This window comes from Paralichthys olivaceus, chromosome 3 (genome assembly GCF_024713975.1).
Source record: "Paralichthys olivaceus isolate ysfri-2021 chromosome 3, ASM2471397v2, whole genome shotgun sequence".
NCBI classification, from domain to species: Eukaryota; Metazoa; Chordata; class Actinopteri; order Pleuronectiformes; family Paralichthyidae; genus Paralichthys; species Paralichthys olivaceus.
In genome coordinates, this window is record NC_091095.1 from 4,243,081 (window position 1) to 4,262,549 (window position 19,469).

Genomic DNA, 19,469 nt, shown 5'->3' on the forward strand with positions numbered 1-19,469 from the left:
ACTGCAAGAAGGTTTTAGGTTTGAATCCCTGGGTCTTTCTGTGAGGAGTTTGCTCAAGCTTCTGGCCTCTGTTAAATGGAGACACTGTAAATTGACTGTAGTGTGAGTTTTTCTCTGTGATGCCGCGCCTCTTGGCCAATGTCTGTTGATTGGCTGCAGCCCCTCAGCTTTGGAAATGGATGGATTAAGTAATCGTGTCTGCTCTTACACAAGTTCAAACTGACGGTCAAAGGTCGGCTCAAACCCAGTCTGATGATAAGTGACCCCTTTTCCCTGCTTGGATTTTCCCAGCTGAGGGAGTATAAAGACCCCCACAGAGCTCAGGTCTCTTAAGAGACTGAGCCACTTTCAGTTGACTGTCTTCATCTTCACCTGGTGGATCACTGGACAGACTCATCTTCATATCTGGCAGTTTACCCCTTGATTGACCTGTCGCTGCCGACACTTATATCATCAGCATGCATGGGTTAGCAGCGTGGAGCTGGTTGTTGCTGTGTTGTGGAGCAGCATGCGTGTCTGGGATGAGGAGAGAGTACTTCCTCAGGATGGAGGAGGTGTTGTGGAACTATGCCCCGAGTGGCATGAACATCATCCATAACCGCACCGTGGAGGCGGACGAGTGAGTAGACAATCATTATTCTTTTATTTCAGGCCTTTGATCATAAACAAAGTCAGTCAAACCCCTTTCAGCTCCAGCAGAGCCCCATCCCTGTAAATATGTGAGTGCCACAACTGATTTCCATCCAAATACAATATATTAGTTCAATATGATTTAGAGTGAGACAATACAAAAAGGAAATCAAGCACAAGGAAAAGAACAAAATGTAATTAAACACTAAAGGCAATAATAAAGGAGAAACCCCCCCAGAGAAAAATAAAAGTAAAGGATTAAAAATAGATTTCTCCATATGATATAATTTCAGGTCAGAATCAGTGTCATCCATTTTCTCTAAAAAGGTACGAGAGAAAAAAAAGCCTCAACATTTTTATCCATGACTTAAAAAACATTTAATATTTTGGCTAAACGTACAAATTCTACTGCTCGGATATTGAATATCTCTCATCACCTCCGTCCTACACGTCAGTAATGATACAGCCGCCAAAAATCTTGAATAAAATCCAAAAGTGATTCAGTATTTTCCATTTGAACCTCCACATCTTTAAATCTGCATGATGAAGGACTGCGTCACAGGACTTTGGGAGCGCGTGCAGCAAAGTTTCAGGGATGACACTGAATGGCCTGGTGGCATAAGCACACTGTCCACTCCTGGCTGACCCTTTGTCCTGTGTGTTCGTACTGTTCAAGTCTGGATGATCTTTGTCAACATTATTTTGTCCCAGCTGTCATTGGCCTTAACTTTGAACACCAGCCCTGCAGATGTTTGAGTTCTTTTGCTTTCATGTTATTTGTTGGTGGAGTGGTCCAGAGACATGCAGACAGTGGGTTAGGTTAATTGGAGTCAGACCACCCCTCCACCCCTACAGAATAAGCCGTATAGATAATGGATTAGGTTTGTTTTGAAACTACTGTCTGTACAAATGTCCCCATGAGACAATATCCTTGAACCTTTCTATCTCTCTGTGTTTTGGAATAATGAGTCTTTCTAATTGTTGACGTTTTGACAGCGTAAGAAAAGCACGGCTGTAAATAATAAAAAAGAGTTTCAGAGTCCTGATGTTTTTCTTGCTGCCTGTTCTCAGTCCCAGTGATTTTTCTTATGATGACCAATGTCTGCTGTGAAAAAATATTTTGAATTTATTTCCCTTAATATTTGAACTGTAATCCATAGAATAAGAATAAGTAAACACACCATGCTCCCGCTCTCTGCTTGGATCACTCTGTAGAGAAGCCTCTGTTTTTCTAAAGCGAGGCCCCCAGCGGATCGGCTCCACCTACAAGAAGGCTGTTTATAAGCAGTACAGCGATGCCACCTACAGGACACAGGTGGAAAAGCCGGACTGGCTGGGCTACTTGGGACCTCTGCTGATGGCCGAGGAGGGAGACACGCTGATCATCCACCTGAAGAACAGCGCATCCAGACCTTACAGCATCCACGCACATGGACTGAACTACAGCAAGGGCAACGAGGGTGAGGCCTGGATCACAGCACAGGCAGACATGTCTGACGGACCCCTGTGTGACTCTGGTTGCTTGTCTCCTCAGGAGCCCTCTACCCAGATGGAACAGGTCCAGAGCTGAAGCATGACGACTCTGTGGCTCCTGGTGCATCCATGACCTACGAGTGGACCCTCTCTCACTACCACAGCCCAACATCTGAGGACAGCAACTGTCTGACCAGATTCTACCACTCTCATGTCGCTGCTCCAAAAGACATCAACTCAGGACTTATAGGACCCATCATTATCTGTAAAACAGGTACTGGAACATTTAAATCCTGAAAATACCTGGATTATAAATTGGGCCTTGGTGGAAGTACGGACTCTACTGAATGCAAGTTGATGAAGTAGTATTGACAGTAGTTACATTAACTATAAAAAGTGAATTGCATTATTGTGTGATAAAAGTATAAACATAAAATGAAAATAAAAGTACCTTAAATTGGTACTGTAGTATTTACTTGGTTACTTATTCCCTCTCTTTTCTAGGAACCCTGGACTTGCATGGCGACAAGTCAGGCGACTACTTGTACGCGCTGCTGTTCATGGTGTCGGACGAGAACTTCAGCTGGTACCTGGACGAAAACATCAAGACGTACATCACGAATCCAGCCAGAGACCTGAAGGAGGACGAAGATTTCATTGAAAGCAACAAGATGCATGGTGAGGGGCAGCACCACACACACACACACACACACACACACACACACATGCAGAAACACACATACACATAAGTAACCCTAAATGTGTGTTGCAGGTATAAACGGTCTTCTGTACGGTAACCTGCCAGGACTGAGCATGTGTCAAGGCAACAAGATTCACTGGCACATGTTTGCATTAGGGAACGAGGTAACTATTACATCATAACTATTAACCAGAATATCTGACTTCTTATTGTGTTGTAACTCCCACCTTGGGGAAAAAGCAGTTTCTGCAAAAGTTAAGAATAATATTCACACTAAATTTGAAAATGTAGAATATAGAGGTATTCAAATAAAATTCAGAGTGGTTCAGCTATAGAACATTTCCTTAAGCAAAGATATGGAACATCATAATGTCTAACGATATTGTTCTAGTTATTTAAATGTCCATGTTCAACAGGTGGACATACACTCAGTTCATTTCCACGGGCAGATCCTGACCACTCAGAACCACCACACAGACACGGTCAGTCTTTCCCCGGGCTCCAGCTTGGTGGCTGAGATGGTCGCAGACAACCCCGGACACTGGCTGCTGACGTGCACGGTCAACGACCATCTGAACGGTGAGCTCACACACAAGGTCGCTCAGGAAAGAAATGTTTCTCAGCACTGTGTGGAAGCTAAAATGGTTTTGTGTTGTTGTTGTTGTTGTTGTCATTAAGCTGGAATGCAGGCGATATTTGAAATCAAGAAGTGTTTCCCAAACGTCCATAAGCCGCGGCCTCACGGTGAACTCAGACAGTTCTTCATCGCTGCTGAAGAGGAGGTCTGGGACTATGCTCCTACAACGCCCACTGACGGGTTGGTTACTAACACACACACACACACACACACACACACACACACACACACACACACACACACACACTGGTTGCTCAGACATGTGTGTGTTTTTGTGTGTGTGCAGTGAGGCAGATATGTTTGTAACCAGAGGTCCAAACCGCATTGGAAGCCGCTACAAGAAGGTTCGCTACGTGGAATACACTGACGACACCTTCCTCACAAAGATGCTACGCACCCCACAAGAGCAACACCTTGGAATTCTGGGTAATCCAGGCTGTTATTGTGGTGCCACGTGATGTGATTTTAAGTTGAGGGAAAAATAAGTCAGAGCTCAAGTGGACTAATGTTTTTTAAAATAGTTTCTACTTTTATCTTTTCCTTTTCTTGACTATTTATTTAAACCACTGTAACTAAATTTAAAAATATCCATTATCTATGGTATCTTCTAATCTATAATAAAATAGCACATTAGATTGTTTTTAATCTTCCAAGTTAAACTGGCCTCAGAGGAGAAGCTTTCAGTTATTTATCTGTCAATGAACTAATCAATTGTCTAATTTCTTCAGCAGTTTAGGTAAAATAATTGTCTAATCATCCACAAGTGAATGAAAATAAAACGTTTCCATGAGAATCGTTTTATTCATATTTCAGACGGACTGAGGCTTAGACATCACATGTCACCAGGATCTTGTTTTTATCCTGCTGTGTGGATTATGTGACTTCACTTAAGATGTCTCCTAACACAATGTCCTGTTGAGGGGCTCTGTCCTAAGTTTCCACCTCCTGTCCCGGTCCGTCTCCGTCTGCAGGTCCTGTGCTGCGAGCTGAAGAGAAGGACACGATCAAGGTGGTCTTCAAGAACAAAGCCAGCCGACCGTACTCCATACAAGCACACGGTGTTCAGTACAACATAGAACAGGATGGGACGCTCTATCACAATGAACTGGAAGGTAAATACATGCATGTATCTGATATGTATATGATATCTATATCACTAGAGAGCTTCTTCATCTGTGTTCATGTCTCCCTCATCCATCTCTTCCTCAGAGTCTTATACAGCCAAGAAACTGAGGGAGCTGAGGAGGGAGACAAGTGAGTTCAAGTCTTTAATTCTTACCTACAAAAAACATTTTCATTCTAAAGGTCCTCTTCCTCTGGATACTTCAGGAGTAGTGACTCCTCCACCAGCTGCTCTGGTCAGACCTGGTACAGTGTACACCTACGAGTGGATGGTGCCAGTGGGTGCTGGTCCGGTTCAGGGGGAGGCCGACTGTCTCACGTACCTCTACTACTCTGGAGTGGACCCTGTTAAAGACACCAACTCAGGACTCGCGGGACCCCTCCTGGTCTGTCGACAGGGATCACTGAGAAAAGGAGTACAGGTGAGGACAGAGTCAGAGCAATAAAACGTCCTCAAGTTCCTGTAACTTCCTTTTTAAAAAGTTGTAAACTGTGTTTCCTGTTGTAATGACAGAATGAGCAGATCACACAGCTTTGAATCTTAAGAAATGTTAACCTCAGAAGACGGTTAACATTTATTAGCAATAATTATTTTCAAAGTAGGCAGTGCACTGTTTTCTAAATCTGAAATAACACTCATTCAAAAAAAAAGAGTTTATACCAGGTGCTAATTCATAGTCAGTTCGTTGCAAATTTAACATCTGAATTCTGACTGAATTCGGACAAATTCTTTGTCAAACCAGAAAAGCAATCACCATGACTCTATATTACAGCCCCATCAGTTTAACGAAAATCGGCTGATATGAAGACTTTTATTTTATAGAATAAACAATGCAGAATAGATGAAATTAATTGCTTATGTTTTTTCTTTCAAATTGTAAAATATAAAGCCTGTTAAAAGCCTTTTCCAGCTTTTCATTGCTCTTAAAACTGACTTTGCAGCCAAAACAGCAAAAATCTTTCCCTGAGTAGTTGTTTGAAACCACAACGTTGTTTAAAGAAGGTGAGCATTGAGCTGATGTTGATGAATTAGACACAGAGTCCAAAGTAATGATCGTGTTGCTGAGTGAATAAGTGAAGAAATAAGTTCAATTTACAACTTTACAAGTGACCAACACAGTGACATTAACAAAAGAAAGGTTTGACAAGTTCTCTCGTCTCCTCGTGTAGAAAAACTATCAGAAGGAGTTCCACCTCATGGCCACGGTGTTTGACGAGAACCTGAGCTGGTACCTGGATGACAACATCAAGACCCTCACCACACCTGCCACCTCTGTAAACAAGGAGGATGAGGGCTTCATGGAGAGCAACAAGATGCACGGTTCGTGAGAGACACACACTGATCTCGATTATTACCTGTACCCGTTCATTTCTGTGCTGAAGAGAGGAACATAGTTGTTTTATCATGGCTTATTTTGAACAGATGTTTTTTTTCTGTGCTCTGCTTTTTTTAGCCATCAATGGGTTTGTGTACAGGAACCTCCCCGGCCTGACCATGTGCAAGGGGGATAAAGTAACGTGGCACCTGTCGGGACTCGGCTCGGAGTCGGACATCAACAGCCTTTACTTCCAGGGAAACCGCTTCCTCTATCGCCAGAACAGACGAGACTCCATCAGTGTTTTCCCTCACATCTCGCACACTGTCACGATGGAGCCGGACAGCATGGGTATACATCTCCCTCTGTCTCCACCCAGTCAATTAATGCACTATAATTACACTTTTTAAACTTGTTTTTATTATGTAGATTCCTGGAAAAATCATGAGTCCCATCCCGACAAGCCCCAAACAAATCCAACACTAAAAAACTTCAAGACTGAAACCACCTCGCTTGAAAAAGTGGGAACCAGCTGAAACATCAGCGCTAAGAAAAGTGTGAAAAACACAAATTGGTCGTCACACATACACAATGAAATCTTTTTACTTCAATATTTCATTCATACATACATATACCACCCATGCTTTTTAAGGGTCACGCAGCTTGAACCATTCCCAGCTGACACATCCTGGACAGATCTGACACACAGACACCTGCTGGTTATAAATTAAAAGTCTCCAATTAAACTCACCTGCATGTCTGAGAGAACCTGGAGGAAACTGGAGGAACATGCAACCTCCACACAGAATGGTCCCCTGTTGGGTTTCAACTTTGAGTGTGCGTGTGTGTGTTTCAGGTCACTTTGAGGTGGTGTCTCCTACAGTGATACATTATCAAGGCGGCATGAGAGCCAACTACACCGTAGAGAAGTGCAACTTTTTACAGCGTCAGGGTGAGATTATGCTCCACTCAAAAACATTCTACATCGCTGCCATGGAAACAGACTGGGACTACTCACCCAACCGCACCTGGGAGAACGAGATGTTCCAAAACCACGAAAAGTATGGATAGTACTTTACCAAGCTAATACTACTAATGTTGTGTATCTGTTACGCTGGATGCTTCGTCATTGCCCTGAACACATATATTATTTTGAGTGGTTCAGCTGTGAATAGTCATTAGAGCTTAATAGTATTAATAGTCCCCAACACATCTTTCCCATGTTCGAGTCTTGTTTGTTAAAATGAAATGACTTGTGTCCCTCTGTAGCCCCGCCCCTGTCTTCCTGGACCAGCAGGGTGGATTCATCGGCTCCCGTTACAAGAAGGTGGTGTACCGCCAGTTCACCAACAACAAATTCACCACGCAGGTGGAGAGAGCGGCCGATATGAAACACCTGGGAGTTATGGGTAGGCTCTCAACGATGTGAAAGTGGACAGAACTTTGATCTGACGTAAAACACAGCACAGTTAAAGTTATACCTCACAGTAAAGAGACTGTGGGAAGTTAGACATCATGTAGCGTGACCTGGTTCTTTCCTTCCTCTCAGGTCCGATGATTCATGCTGATGTTGGGGACAAAGTGAATGTGGTTTTTAAGAACATGGCGTCCAGACCTTATTCTATCCACGCCCATGGAGTCAAGACAGAGACCCCTGACGTCTACCACACCAAACCAGGTACACACAGGCAGGATGTCAGCTGACAGGATGTTGATTTCCTTATAACTGATCTTGTGGACTGATGATCGCTGCTGAATATCAGCCCACAGGTTTTAGTGTCTCATTCATGGGCTACATTTTATATGCTGAGGTTCAATTCATCTTAATATTTGATTCATTTATTAAAACAATGGTTTTATTCATTACCTCAAATAAAGAGGTTGTGTTTTCATCAGAGTATGTGTATTTTCTTCTTGTCTGTCTTTGTATGAGCTCGACCAGACAAAGTCCAATCAACTTAAATCTCTTGGATTGCAAATGTTTTCCTGATAAACTCCTTTCTGTTGCCGTGAGAGGAAATGTTATTAACTGTGAGAACTTCTCATTTGATCAGTATTGACTTTACTTTTTGCAGCATAACAAAATGACCTAATTCCTAAATCCTGGTTTGTCTCAGCTCTGTTGACTGTGACTGTGTGTAACTATGTTTTTTTATGAAAATGTAAATGTGTTTCCCAGGTGAGACTCACACTTACACCTGGTACGTTACGAAGAACACGGGCCCCACCACAGAGCAGGAGGATTGTTCTGTGTCAGCCTACTACTCCACTGTGGATGTTGTCAAGGTACGTTAACACACACACACACACACACACACACACACACACACACACACACACATTATTAAAAACACACACACACACTATTAAAAACACACACACACACACACACACACACTATTAAAAACACACACACACAGGCATTGACATATTTTTTCCTGCCCTCAAGGATCTGTACAGCGGGCTGATTGGTTCGCTGGTGATTTGTCGCCGTAGCTGGGGCAGGTGAGATTTTCTACATTATGAAGGGATCCGTATTGTTAAGTTGTTGCTGTGGTTATGCAGTTTACTCTGTGTTGTGTTATTAAGCTTTATAATTACAGTGAAATGCTGACGTGTTGTTTCATTAATTTGCCTCCAGGACTCTGGGACTAAAGAAAGAAGTAGAAGAGTTCGCTCTGCTTTTCCTGGTTTTTGATGAGAATGAAAGCTGGTGAGTCTGAATATAAAGAAAGAGGATGACTGGATGAGTGTAGGGATGAAAGAAAGAGGATGAATGGATGAGTGTAGGGATGACTTTATTCATTTGAGCTTTTCTTGTGTTGTGCTTGATGAGTTCAAATCATTGCTGTCATCATCTTCTCCTGCAGGTACCTGGATGAAAACATCAGGACCCACATCAGGAACCCTCGCACAAATTTGAAGGAAGATGAAACTTTTATTGAGAGCAACAAGATGCACGGTGAGATGAACATACATGTAAAATCAAACATGTTATTTTAACGGGTGGGGGGGCATTTTTTCTTGCTTCATTTACAACAAAAATATATATTTTGTGTTTGTGTTTTCTTGCAGCCATTAATGGCTACGTGTACGGTAACCTGAATGGTTTGAACATGGAGGTGGGGGATAAGGTGTACTGGTACCTGATTGGAATGGGCAGTGAGGTGGACATACACACAGTACACTGGCACGGACATAGTGTGCAATACAAGGTGATGAAAAACACAAGACACGCCAACACAATCACAGTTTACAAACGCAAAGCTGATGTGATAATCGTCTTCTCTCTGCAGTTGGGCGGAGGTCCTCACACCACTGATGTGTTCCAGTTGTTTCCAGCAACATTCCAGGTAAAACCTCTTCACCTGAGCAACTTTCTATAAAAACTCCTTTTGTCTTTGTTGCTGAACTAAAATAAGTTGCATTTTGCATTTACCATCAACAAATAGCTTTTAGGGATCTTTGTTTACAGTTACTAACATGTTTTTTGTCAAAAATACAACAAAACCAACTGGTAAGATAAGTTAACGCAAACTGCTACAGAGAGCAAACAAGGAAGACATAAACAATAGAAAATACTGTGTTTTGATACAGATACACTTTCAATAAAGTTTTCATCAACTTGAATTGACAAGCTTCTAAAGTCAGGTGATCAGTTTTTTTTATCTTGAGCACAAGATGAATAACATAAATATTTGTCAAATTACTCCTGCTGATGAAAATCATGTGTCTCCGTTCAAGAGCAGATAGAATTTCATTTAACATTATGTTATAAGGTGAAAATAAAATGAAGTCTTTAAAACACATTAATTTCTCTTTTGCAAATATATAAAATTCTCTGGACTTTCGGGGCTAAACAATACAAATGAGTAAATATTAAGTACAATAACATTACGCAGCCTAAAAACATCGTCTTTAAAACCAATTGAAAAGAAAATATCTGAAAAAAGTATTTGATTTTAACCGACGGTCCAACAAAATGAACAATGTCATTGTTCATTAAAAACGACAGGATATGGAGACGCTCCGCTCTGGTGTGACAGCTCTGTTGAACTATGTTAGAAACTCTGGACCAGTGGATCATGTTCTCATCTCTCTCACCTGCAGACAGTCAAGATGCGTCCTGAGATTCCTGGTAGCTGGCTGCTCCACTGTCACGTCAATGATCACATTAAAGCTGGTATGGAGGCCATGTACACTGTCACTGAGAAAGGTAAGAAAACATGGGAGCCTGATGATGATGAAGATGATGATGATGATGATGATGATGATGATGATGATGGTGTAGTTGACGACATGTTTGTTTTTCTTCCACAGTGAAGAAGAGGGGATTCATAGGCTGAACTGTCGAGGAAAATAAATCCATATTAAAAAAAACATCAAGCTATTACTGCAGCAAATCCAATAAAAACATGTAATATATATTAAAACACATAACAAATTCAGTCTAATATGAAGAGTAACACCCTGCCTCCTCCATGTTAGTGGATAGAATATGGACAAAACAAAGAAGTGAAATAACTTTGGCGCCTTCCCCCGACTGTAACTTTGCAGACTATGGCCCCGGATGACATCTTCAATGCAAGATGGCAGCTTTTGTATTGAAGACATTTTGGCTTAATCCTTCGTGGGAGGAAGTGAAGACAAGTCGTCCATCTTTATAAAAAAGTGTACGTTTTTTATAAAGATGGACAACTTGTCTTCTTTTGGGTCGGTCGTCTCACTGCGTCTGTGTAAATGGACAAAATGCAGTGAAAGTGAAAAATAAATAGAGAGAAAGGGGGGTTCTTACAGCACAGTAATCAACTCTTTTCTGCAAAATAGCCAAAGCTACTGTGCGAGTTTGAATCTAACTAGCATTTTTAAAGTCACACAGCGTTTTCCCGACTTGATTTGCCTCCTCAGTCATGCTCAGCTTCATCAGCTCCACCCCTCCCCATGTTCCCTCGTCCTTGCTCACTTTGACCTGCTTCACACTGGACTCTCTGCACAAGTACCTGGACTCTGGATTTCCCTCCTCTGCGCTGTGGTTTTTTAGTTTGTGGTCTGTTGTGGTTAGTCACATTATTTGCATTTTCACCCATGTACATAGCTTACTGTTTCTTGTATTCTTAATTCTTGTAATAATTAACATTGTTGAATTTTACTACATGTGTCTTGGTAAATATAAAGCTGAAACCTGTAAGTCAATAGTTTTATAGGATTTCTTTTATGTGTGCACCACAATAATATTAATCAGGCCGCAGGGGGCGCTATATTCTGATGGTACATCGTTTTGGCACTGTTAATTTATTCAAAAACAGGAACAGGGCCAATTAATGCAATGGCACAAGATAAAGGAGAATATACATTTTTATCTACTGTCCATTCAAGTATAAGAATATAAAACATTGCCCATAACAGTTAATAATAATGGTTATCTTTTAAAACTTATACTAAAACTAACATTTCTTATAATCTCATTGATTTAATTGAAGAAGTAAATTGTGCACAGTGAAGTTTAACATTATGATGATCTGGTATTTGTTATTTCACCATTAGCTGTTAAATAAATAGTTCCATTGTTGGAGGGACATGTAGTATCTGCTGTAAAACATTGTCAAAATATTTTCAAAACCCCCACATAAGTTTTTTAGATAAATAAAAACCTAATGATAAAAAATAAGCTCCAAAACAAAAATAAAAATCTAATTTATAAATATTGCAGTTTTACAGAGCTCATGAAAACAGTTTACATAGTAGTTGTATTGTTGCTGTAAAGGCTGTGACCAGAAGGTGGCAGAATAAGATGTGATAATACCACAAAGAGCTTTTAGTGCTTCTGTGTCAAGTTTTAGTTTTAAGGTAAATCTTTGGTTATATATCGCATATGAATACATAATTGAGTATTTATTCAGTTCACCAAAAAACAATATAAATTAATATGTAATTCCACGTCCTTGGAATACTGAAAAAATCCGTCTTTCCAAAATCATGTGCAGAAAAAACTTCAAAGTTGGGGGGAAGTTTTCAAAAATCACAAATACAGTATGTCAGACTGAATATTTATACAAATCATCTTGATGTTTTACATTTGAGGGAGTGATGCAGTCATGAGAAATTTTGGATTTAGATTTGACCATGTGTGAATATTAAGCTGAGTTTAAATATATAAACCGTATATCTGATGTTGCTTGTATGGAATAAGATAAGTTCTCAGAATTATTTATATTGAAACTGGAAACAACAGAAAAGGAGTTACCTCCAATTGTTAAATACACCAGAGAATCTGCAAGCAGAGGTTCGGTATGGAGGAGCAACAGACGGTGCTGCCACTAAAGCTGTTTTCAGACCTGCTCTTAACTCTTGACATTCTCCTGAAAGTTTCCAAATCTCAAATTCAGTTGCTCCAGATGTTTTCGCAAGACTTTTCTGTGTGAGAATGCAGCAGGAAAATGTTCAGAAAATTTCCCAGCAAGTGAGAAGGCATGTTGATGACGTTACAAGCACATGATGGATGCAAAACTGGAAGAATATAAACATGAAAAGTACGGCCAGGAAGAGTTCAACTGGACAACGAGATTCAAGAATGAAAACATATGACATCTGCAGCAGAATTAATACGTCATCTCCTGCATGCTCTACCCAGGTGTTATATACTGTATATCTCCACTAATGTGGCTATGCCTGATCCATTGGTACCACCCCCGAGCTTCTACGACCTCTGGAAGAGGTCAAACCAACAAATCAAAAAAAAGGTTAGGGTTGTGATTAGGGTTAGGGTTAGGGATGAATACGAGCTTCTACGACCTTTGGAAGGGGTAGGGTTAGGGTTGTGATTAGTGTTTGGTTTTTGGGTTGTGATTAGGGTTAGGGTTAGGAATGAAAACCTATAGGAGTTCAAGATATTCTTCAATAACTTTTTTTCTGAAGGTCATAGAGACTTGGAAGTTGGTTCCATCTCCACTAATGTGGCTAAGCCCGATCCATTGGGACCATCCCCGAGCTTCTACGACCTTCGGAAATTGTGAAACCACCAAATCTAAAAAAAAAAAGTACGAGATATTTTTGAATAACTTTTTTCCTGAAAGTCCTAGAGACTTGGGCATTGCATGATTAGTAAAGGGTAGCGTGCCACACAACCACACCGAATTTCAGCATGTTTCGAGCAAGCAGCGCAGAGTTATTCACTCTAAGGTGAATATGGGTTAGGGTTGCCATTAGGGTTAGGGTTGTGATTAGGGTTAGGGTTAGGGTTGCCATTAGGGTTAGGGTTAGGGAGGAGTACCCGTTGGAGGTCAAGATATTCTCCAATAACTTTTTTTCTGTAGGTCATAGAGACTTGGAAGTTGGTTCCATCTCCACTAATGTGGCTAAGCCCGATCCATTGGTACCACCCCCGAGCTTCTACGACCTTTGGAAGGGGTAGGGTTAGGGTTGTGATTAGTGTTACATTTTTGGGTTGTGATTAGGGTTAGGAATGAAAACCTATAGGAGTTCAAGATATTCTTCAATAACTTTTTTTCTGAAGGTCATAGAGACTTGGAAGTTGGTTCCATCTCCACTAATGTGGCTAAGCCCGATCCATTGGTACCACCCCCGAGCTTCTACGACCTTTGGAAGGGGTAGGGTTAGGGTTGTGATTAGTGTTACATTTTTGGGTTGTGATTAGGGTTAGGGTTAGGAATGAAAACCTATAGGAGTTCAAGATATTCTTCAATAACTTTTTTTCTGAAGGTCATAGAGACTTGGAAGTTGGTTCCATCTCCACTAATGTGGCTAAGCCCGATCCATTGGGACCATCCCTGAGCTTCTACGACCTTCGGAAATGGTGAAACCACCAAATCTAAAAAAAAAAGTACGAGATATTTTTGAATAACCTTTTTCCTGAAAGTCCTAGAGACTTGGGCATTTCATGATTAGTAAAAGGTAACGTGCCACACAACCACACCGAATTTCAGCATGTTTCGAGCAAGCAGCGCGGAGTTATTCACCCTAAGGTGAATATGGGTTAGGGTTGCCATTAGGGTTAGGGTTGTGATTAGGGTTAGGGTTAGGGTTGCCATTAGGGTTAGGGTTGCCATAAGGGTTAGGGTTAGGGAGGAGTACCCGTTGGAGGTCAAGATATTCTCCAATAACTTTTTTTCTGTAGGTCATAGAGACTTGGAAGTTGGTTCCATCTCCACTAATGTGGCTATGCCCGTTCCATTGGTACCACCCCCGAGCTTCTACGACCTTTGGAAGGGGTAGGGTTAGGGTTGTGATTAGTGTTACATTTTTGGGTTGTGATTAGGGTTAGGGTTAGGAATGAAAACCTATAGGAGTTCAAGATATTCTTCAATAACTTTTTTTCTGAAGGTCATAGAGACTTGGAAGTTGGTTCCATCTCCACTAATGTGGCTAAGCCCGATCCATTGGGACCATCCCCGAGCTTCTACGACCTTCGGAAATGGTGAAACCACCAAATCTAAAAAAAAAGTACGAGATATTTTTGAATAACCTTTTTCCTGAAAGTCCTAGAGACTTGGGCATTTCATGATTAGTAAAAGGTAACGTGCCACACAACCACACCGAATTTCAGCATGTTTCGAGCAAGCAGCGCGGAGTTATTCACCCTAAGGTGAATATGGGTTAGGGTTGCCATTAGGGTTAGGGTTGTGATTAGGGTTAGGGTTAGGGTTGCCATTAGGGTTAGGGTTGCCATAAGGGTTAGGGTTAGGGAGGAGTACCCATTGGAGGTCAAGATATTCTCCAATAACTTTTTTTCTGTAGGTCATAGAGACTTGGAAGTTGGTTCCATCTCCACTAATGTGGCTATGCCCGTTCCATTGGTACCACCCCCGAGCTTCTACGACCTTTGGAAGGGGTAGGGTTAGGGTTGTGATTAGTGTTACATTTTTGGGTTGTGATTGGGGTTAGGGTTAGGAATGAAAACCTATAGGAGTTCAAGATATTCTTCAATAACTTTTTTTCTGAAGGTCATAGAGACTTGGAAGTTGGTTCCATCTCCACTAATGTGGTGAAGCCCGATCCATTGGGACCATCCCCGAGCTTCTACGACCTTCGGAAATGGTGAAACCACCAAATCTAAAAAAAAAAGTACGAGATATTTTTGAATAACTTTTTTCCTGAAAGTCCTAGAGACTTGGGCATTTCATGATTAGTAAAGGGTAACGTGCCACACAACCACACCGAATTTCAGCATGTTTCGAGCAAGCAGCGCGGAGTTATTCACCCTAAGGTGAATATGGGTTAGGGTTGCCATTAGGGTTAGGGTTGTGATTAGGGTTAGGGTTAGGGTTGCCATTAGGGTTAGGGTTAGGGAGGAGTACCCATTGGAGGTCAAGATATTCTCCAATAACTTTTTTTCTGTAGGTCATAGAGACTTGGAAGTTGGTTCCATCTCCACTAATGTGGCTATGCCCGTTCCATTGGTACCACCCCCGAGCTTCTACGACCTTTGGAAGGGGTAGGGTTAGGGTTGTGATTAGTGTTACATTTTTGGTTTGTGATTAGGGTTAGGGTTAGGAATGAAAACCTATAGGAGTTCAAGATATTCTTCAATAACTTTTTTTCTGAAGGTCATAGAGACTTGGAAGTTGGTTCCATCTCAACTAATGTGGCTAAGCCCGATCCATTGGGACCATCCCCGAGCTTCTACGACCTTCGGAAATGGTGAAACCACCAAATCTAAAAAAAAAAGTACGAGATATTTTTGAATAACTTTTTTCCTGAAAGTCCTAGAGACTTGGGCATTTCATGATTAGTAAAGGGTAACGTGCCACACAACCACACCGAATTTCAGCATGTTTCGAGCAAGCAGCGCAGAGTTATTCACTCTAAGGTGAATATGGGTTAGGGTTGCCATTAGGGTTAGGGTTGTGATTAGGGTTAGGGTTAGGGTTGCCATTAGGGTTAGGGTTAGGGTTGCCATAAGGGTTAGGGTTAGGGAGGAGTACCCGTTGGAGGTCAAGATATTCTCCAATAACTTTTTTTCTGTAGGTCATAGAGACTTGGAAGTTGGTTCCATCTCCACTAATGTGGCTATGCCCGTTCCATTGGTACCACCCCCGAGCTTCTACGACCTTTGGAAGGGGTAGGGTTAGGGTTGTGATTAGTGTTACATTTTTGGGTTGTGATTAGGGTTAGGGTTAGGAATGAAAACCTATAGGAGTTCAAGATATTCTTCAATAACTTTTTTTCTGAAGGTCATAGAGACTTGGAAGTTGGTTCCATCTCCACTAATGTGACTAAGCCCGATCCATTGGGACCATCCCCGAGATTCTACGACCTTCGGAAATGGTGAAACCACCAAATCTAAAAAAAAAAGTACGAGATATTTTTGAATAACTTTTTTTCTGAAAGTCCTAGAGACTTGGGCATTTCATGATTAGTAAAGGGTAACGTGCCACACAACCACACCGAATTTCAGCATGTTTTGAGCAAGCAGCGCGGAGTTATTCACCCTAAGGTGAATATGGGTTAGGGTTGCCATTAGGGTTAGGGTTGTGATTAGGGTTAGGGTTAGGGTTGCCATTAGGGTTAGGGTTAGGGAGGAGTACCCATTGGAGGTCAAGATATTCTCCAATAACTTTTTTTCTGTAGGTCATAGAGACTTGGAAGTTGGTTCCATCTCCACTAATGTGGCTATGCCCGTTCCATTGGTACCACCCCCGAGCTTCTACGACCTTTGGAAGGGGTAGGGTTAGGGTTGTGATTAGTGTTACATTTTTGGGTTGTGATTAGGGTTAGGGTTAGGAATGAAAACCTATAGGAGTTCAAGATATTCTTCAATAACTTTTTTTCTGAAGGTCATAGAGACTTGGAAGTTGGTTCCATCTCCACTAATGTGGCTAAGCCCGATCCATTGGGACCATCCCCGAGCTTCTACGACCTTCGGAAATGGTGAAACCACCAAATCTAAAAAAAAAAGTACGAGATATTTTTGAATAACCTTTTTCCTGAAAGTCCTAGAGACTTGGGCATTTCATGATTAGTAAAAGGTAACGTGCCACACAACCACACCGAATTTCAGCATGTTTCGAGCAAGCAGCGCGGAGTTATTCACCCTAAGGTGAATATGGGTTAGGGTTGCCATTAGGGTTAGGGTTGTGATAAGGGTTAGGGTTGCCATTAGGGTTAGGGTTAGGGAGGAGTACCCGTTGGAGGTCAAGATATTCTCCAATAACTTCTTTTCTGTAGGTCATAGAGACTTGGAAGTTGGTTCCATCTCCACTAATGTGGCTAAGCCCGATCCATTGGGACCATCCCCGAGCTTCTACGACCTTCGGAAATGGTGAAACCACCAAATCTAAAAAAAAAAGTACGAGATATTTTTGAATAACTTTTTTCCTGAAAGTCCTAGAGACTTGGGCATTTCATGATTAGTAAAGGGTAACGTGCCACACAACCACACCGAATTTCAGCATGTTTCGAGCAAGCAGCGCGGAGTTATTCACCCTAAGGTGAATATGGGTTAGGGTTGCCATTAGGGTTAGGGTTGTGATTAGGGTTAGGGTTAGGGTTGCCATTAGGGTTAGGGTTGCCATAAGGGTTAGGGTTAGGGAGGAGTACCCGTTGGAGGTCAAGATATTCTCCAATAACTTTTTTTCTGTAGGTCATAGAGACTTGGAAGTTGGTTCCATCTCCACTAATGTGACTATGCCCGTTCCATTGGTACCACCCCCGAGCTTCTACGACCTTTGGAAGGGGTAGGGTTAGGGTTGTGATTAGTGTTACATTTTTGGGTTGTGATTAGGGTTAGGGTTAGGAATAAAAACCTATAGGAGTTCAAGATATTCTTCAATAACTTTTCTTCTGAAGGTCATAGAGACTTGGAAGTTGGTTCCATCTCCACTAATGTGGCTAAGCCCGATCCATTGGGACCATCCCCGAGCTTCTACGACCTTCGGAAATGGTGAAACCACCAAATCTAAAAAAAAAAGTACGAGATATTTTTGAATAACTTTTTCCCTGAAAGTCCTAGAGACTTGGGCATTTCATGATTAGTAAAGGGTAGGCTGCCACATAACCACACCGAATTTCAGCATGTTTCGAGCAAGCAGCGCGGAGTTATTCACCCTAAGATGAATATGGGTTAGGGTTGCCATTAGGGTTAGGGTTGTGATTAGGGTTAGGGTTAGGGTTTACATTAGGGTTAGGGTTAGGGAGGAGTACCCATTGGAGGTCAAGATATTCTCCAATAACTTCTTTTCTGTAGGTCATAGAGACTTGGAAGTTGGTTCCATCTCCACTAATGTGGCTATGCCCGTTCCATTGGTACCACCCCCGAGCTTCTACGACCTTTGGAAGGGGTAGGGTTAGGGTTGTGATTAGTGTTACATTTTTGGGTTGTGATTAGGGTTAGGGTTAGGAATGAAAACCTATAGGAGTTCAAGATATTCTTCAATAACTTTTTTTCTGAAGGTCATAGAGACTTGGAAGTTGGTTCCATCTCCACTAATGTGGCTAAGCCCGATCCATTGGGACCATCCCCGAGCTTCTACGACCTTCGGAAATGGTGAAACCACCAAATCTAAAAAAAAAAGTACGAGATATTTTTGAATAACTTTTTTCCTGAAAGTCCTAGAGACTTGGGCATTTCATGATTAGTAAAGGGTAACGTGCCACACAACCACACCGAATTTCAGCATGTTTCGAGCAAGCAGCGCGGAGTTATTCACCCTAAGGTGAATATGGGTTAGGGTTGCCATTAGGGTTAGGGTTGTGATTAGGGTTAGGGTTAGGGTTGCCATTAGGGTTAGGGTTGCCATAAGGGTTAGGGTTAGGGAGGAGTACCCGTTGGAGGTCAAGATATTCTCCAATAACTTTTTTTCTGTAGGTCATAGAGACTTGGAAGTTGGTTCCATCTCCACTAATGTGGCTATGCCCGTTCCATTGGTACCACCCCCGAGCTTCTACGACCTTTGGAAGGGGTAGGGTTAGGGTTGTGATTAGTGTTACATTTTTGGGTTGTGATTAGGGTTAGGGTTAGGAATGAAAACCTATAGGAGTTCAAGATATTCTTCAATAACTTTTTTTCTGAAGGTCATAGAGACTTGGAAGTTGGTTCCATCTCCACTAATGTGACTAAGCCCGATCCACTGGGACCATCCCCGAGCTTCTACGACCTTCGGAAATGGTGAAACCACCAAATCTAAAAAAAAAAGTACGAGATATTTTTGAATAACTTTTTTTCTGAAAGTCCTAGAGACTTGGGCATTTCATGATTAGTAAAGGGTAGGCTGCCACACAACCACACCGAATTTCAGCATGTTTTGAGCAAGCAGCGCGGAGTTATTCACCCTAAGGTGAATATGGGTTAGGGTTGCCATTAGGGTTAGGGTTGTGATTAGGGTTAGGGTTAGGGTTGCCATTAGGGTTAGGGTTGCCATAAGGGTTAGGGTTAGGGAGGAGTACCCGTTGGAGGTCAAGATATTCTCCAATAACTTTTTTTCTGTAGGTCATAGAGACTTGGAAGTTGGTTCCATCTCCACTAATGTGGCTATGCCCGTTCCATTGGTACCACCCCCGAGCTTCTACGACCTTTGGAAGGGGTAGGGTTAGGGTTGTGATTAGTGTTACATTTTTGGGTTGTGATTAGGGTTAG

General features: G+C 41.8%; 1 protein-coding gene across 3 annotated transcripts; it reads left to right on the forward strand.

Annotated features, from left to right (window-relative positions):
• Positions 1 to 264: 264 nt before the first annotated feature.
• Positions 265 to 11,066, forward strand: cp (ceruloplasmin). 3 transcript variants are annotated; one of them, XM_069521483.1, is made up of 24 exons: positions 265 to 619; positions 1,846 to 2,090; positions 2,165 to 2,377; positions 2,608 to 2,781; positions 2,876 to 2,967; positions 3,220 to 3,382; positions 3,482 to 3,620; positions 3,727 to 3,866; positions 4,412 to 4,552; positions 4,650 to 4,694; positions 4,770 to 4,984; positions 5,733 to 5,883; positions 6,017 to 6,229; positions 6,735 to 6,939; positions 7,148 to 7,287; positions 7,428 to 7,556; positions 8,058 to 8,164; positions 8,328 to 8,383; positions 8,520 to 8,591; positions 8,749 to 8,840; positions 8,954 to 9,093; positions 9,175 to 9,231; positions 9,989 to 10,094; positions 10,199 to 11,066. In XM_069521483.1, exons 1-24 carry the CDS (start codon positions 459 to 461, stop codon positions 10,222 to 10,224), a joined length of 3,222 nt encoding a protein of 1,073 aa, XP_069377584.1. In that variant the 5' UTR covers positions 265 to 458; the 3' UTR covers positions 10,225 to 11,066. The 3 variants fall into 3 exon arrangements, with proteins under 3 accessions (XP_069377584.1, XP_069377588.1, XP_069377573.1); XM_069521487.1 differs by lacking the exon at positions 4,650 to 4,694 and having other exon boundaries at positions 268 to 619; positions 4,746 to 4,984; XM_069521472.1 differs by having other exon boundaries at positions 328 to 619; positions 4,650 to 4,984.
• Positions 11,067 to 19,469: the final 8,403 nt, after the last annotated feature.

Excerpts from the sequence above, each read along its gene's own strand:
- cp (XM_069521472.1), top strand. The coding sequence starts at position 459 with ATGCATGGGTTAGCAGCGTGGAGCTGGTTGTTGCTGTGTTGTGGAGCA. Across the intron at positions 8,165-8,327 it reads CCACTGTGGATGTTGTCAAG|GATCTGTACAGCGGGCTGAT; the intron begins GTACGTTAACAC and ends CCTGCCCTCAAG. Across the intron at positions 9,094-9,174 it reads GACATAGTGTGCAATACAAG|TTGGGCGGAGGTCCTCACAC; the intron begins GTGATGAAAAAC and ends TTCTCTCTGCAG.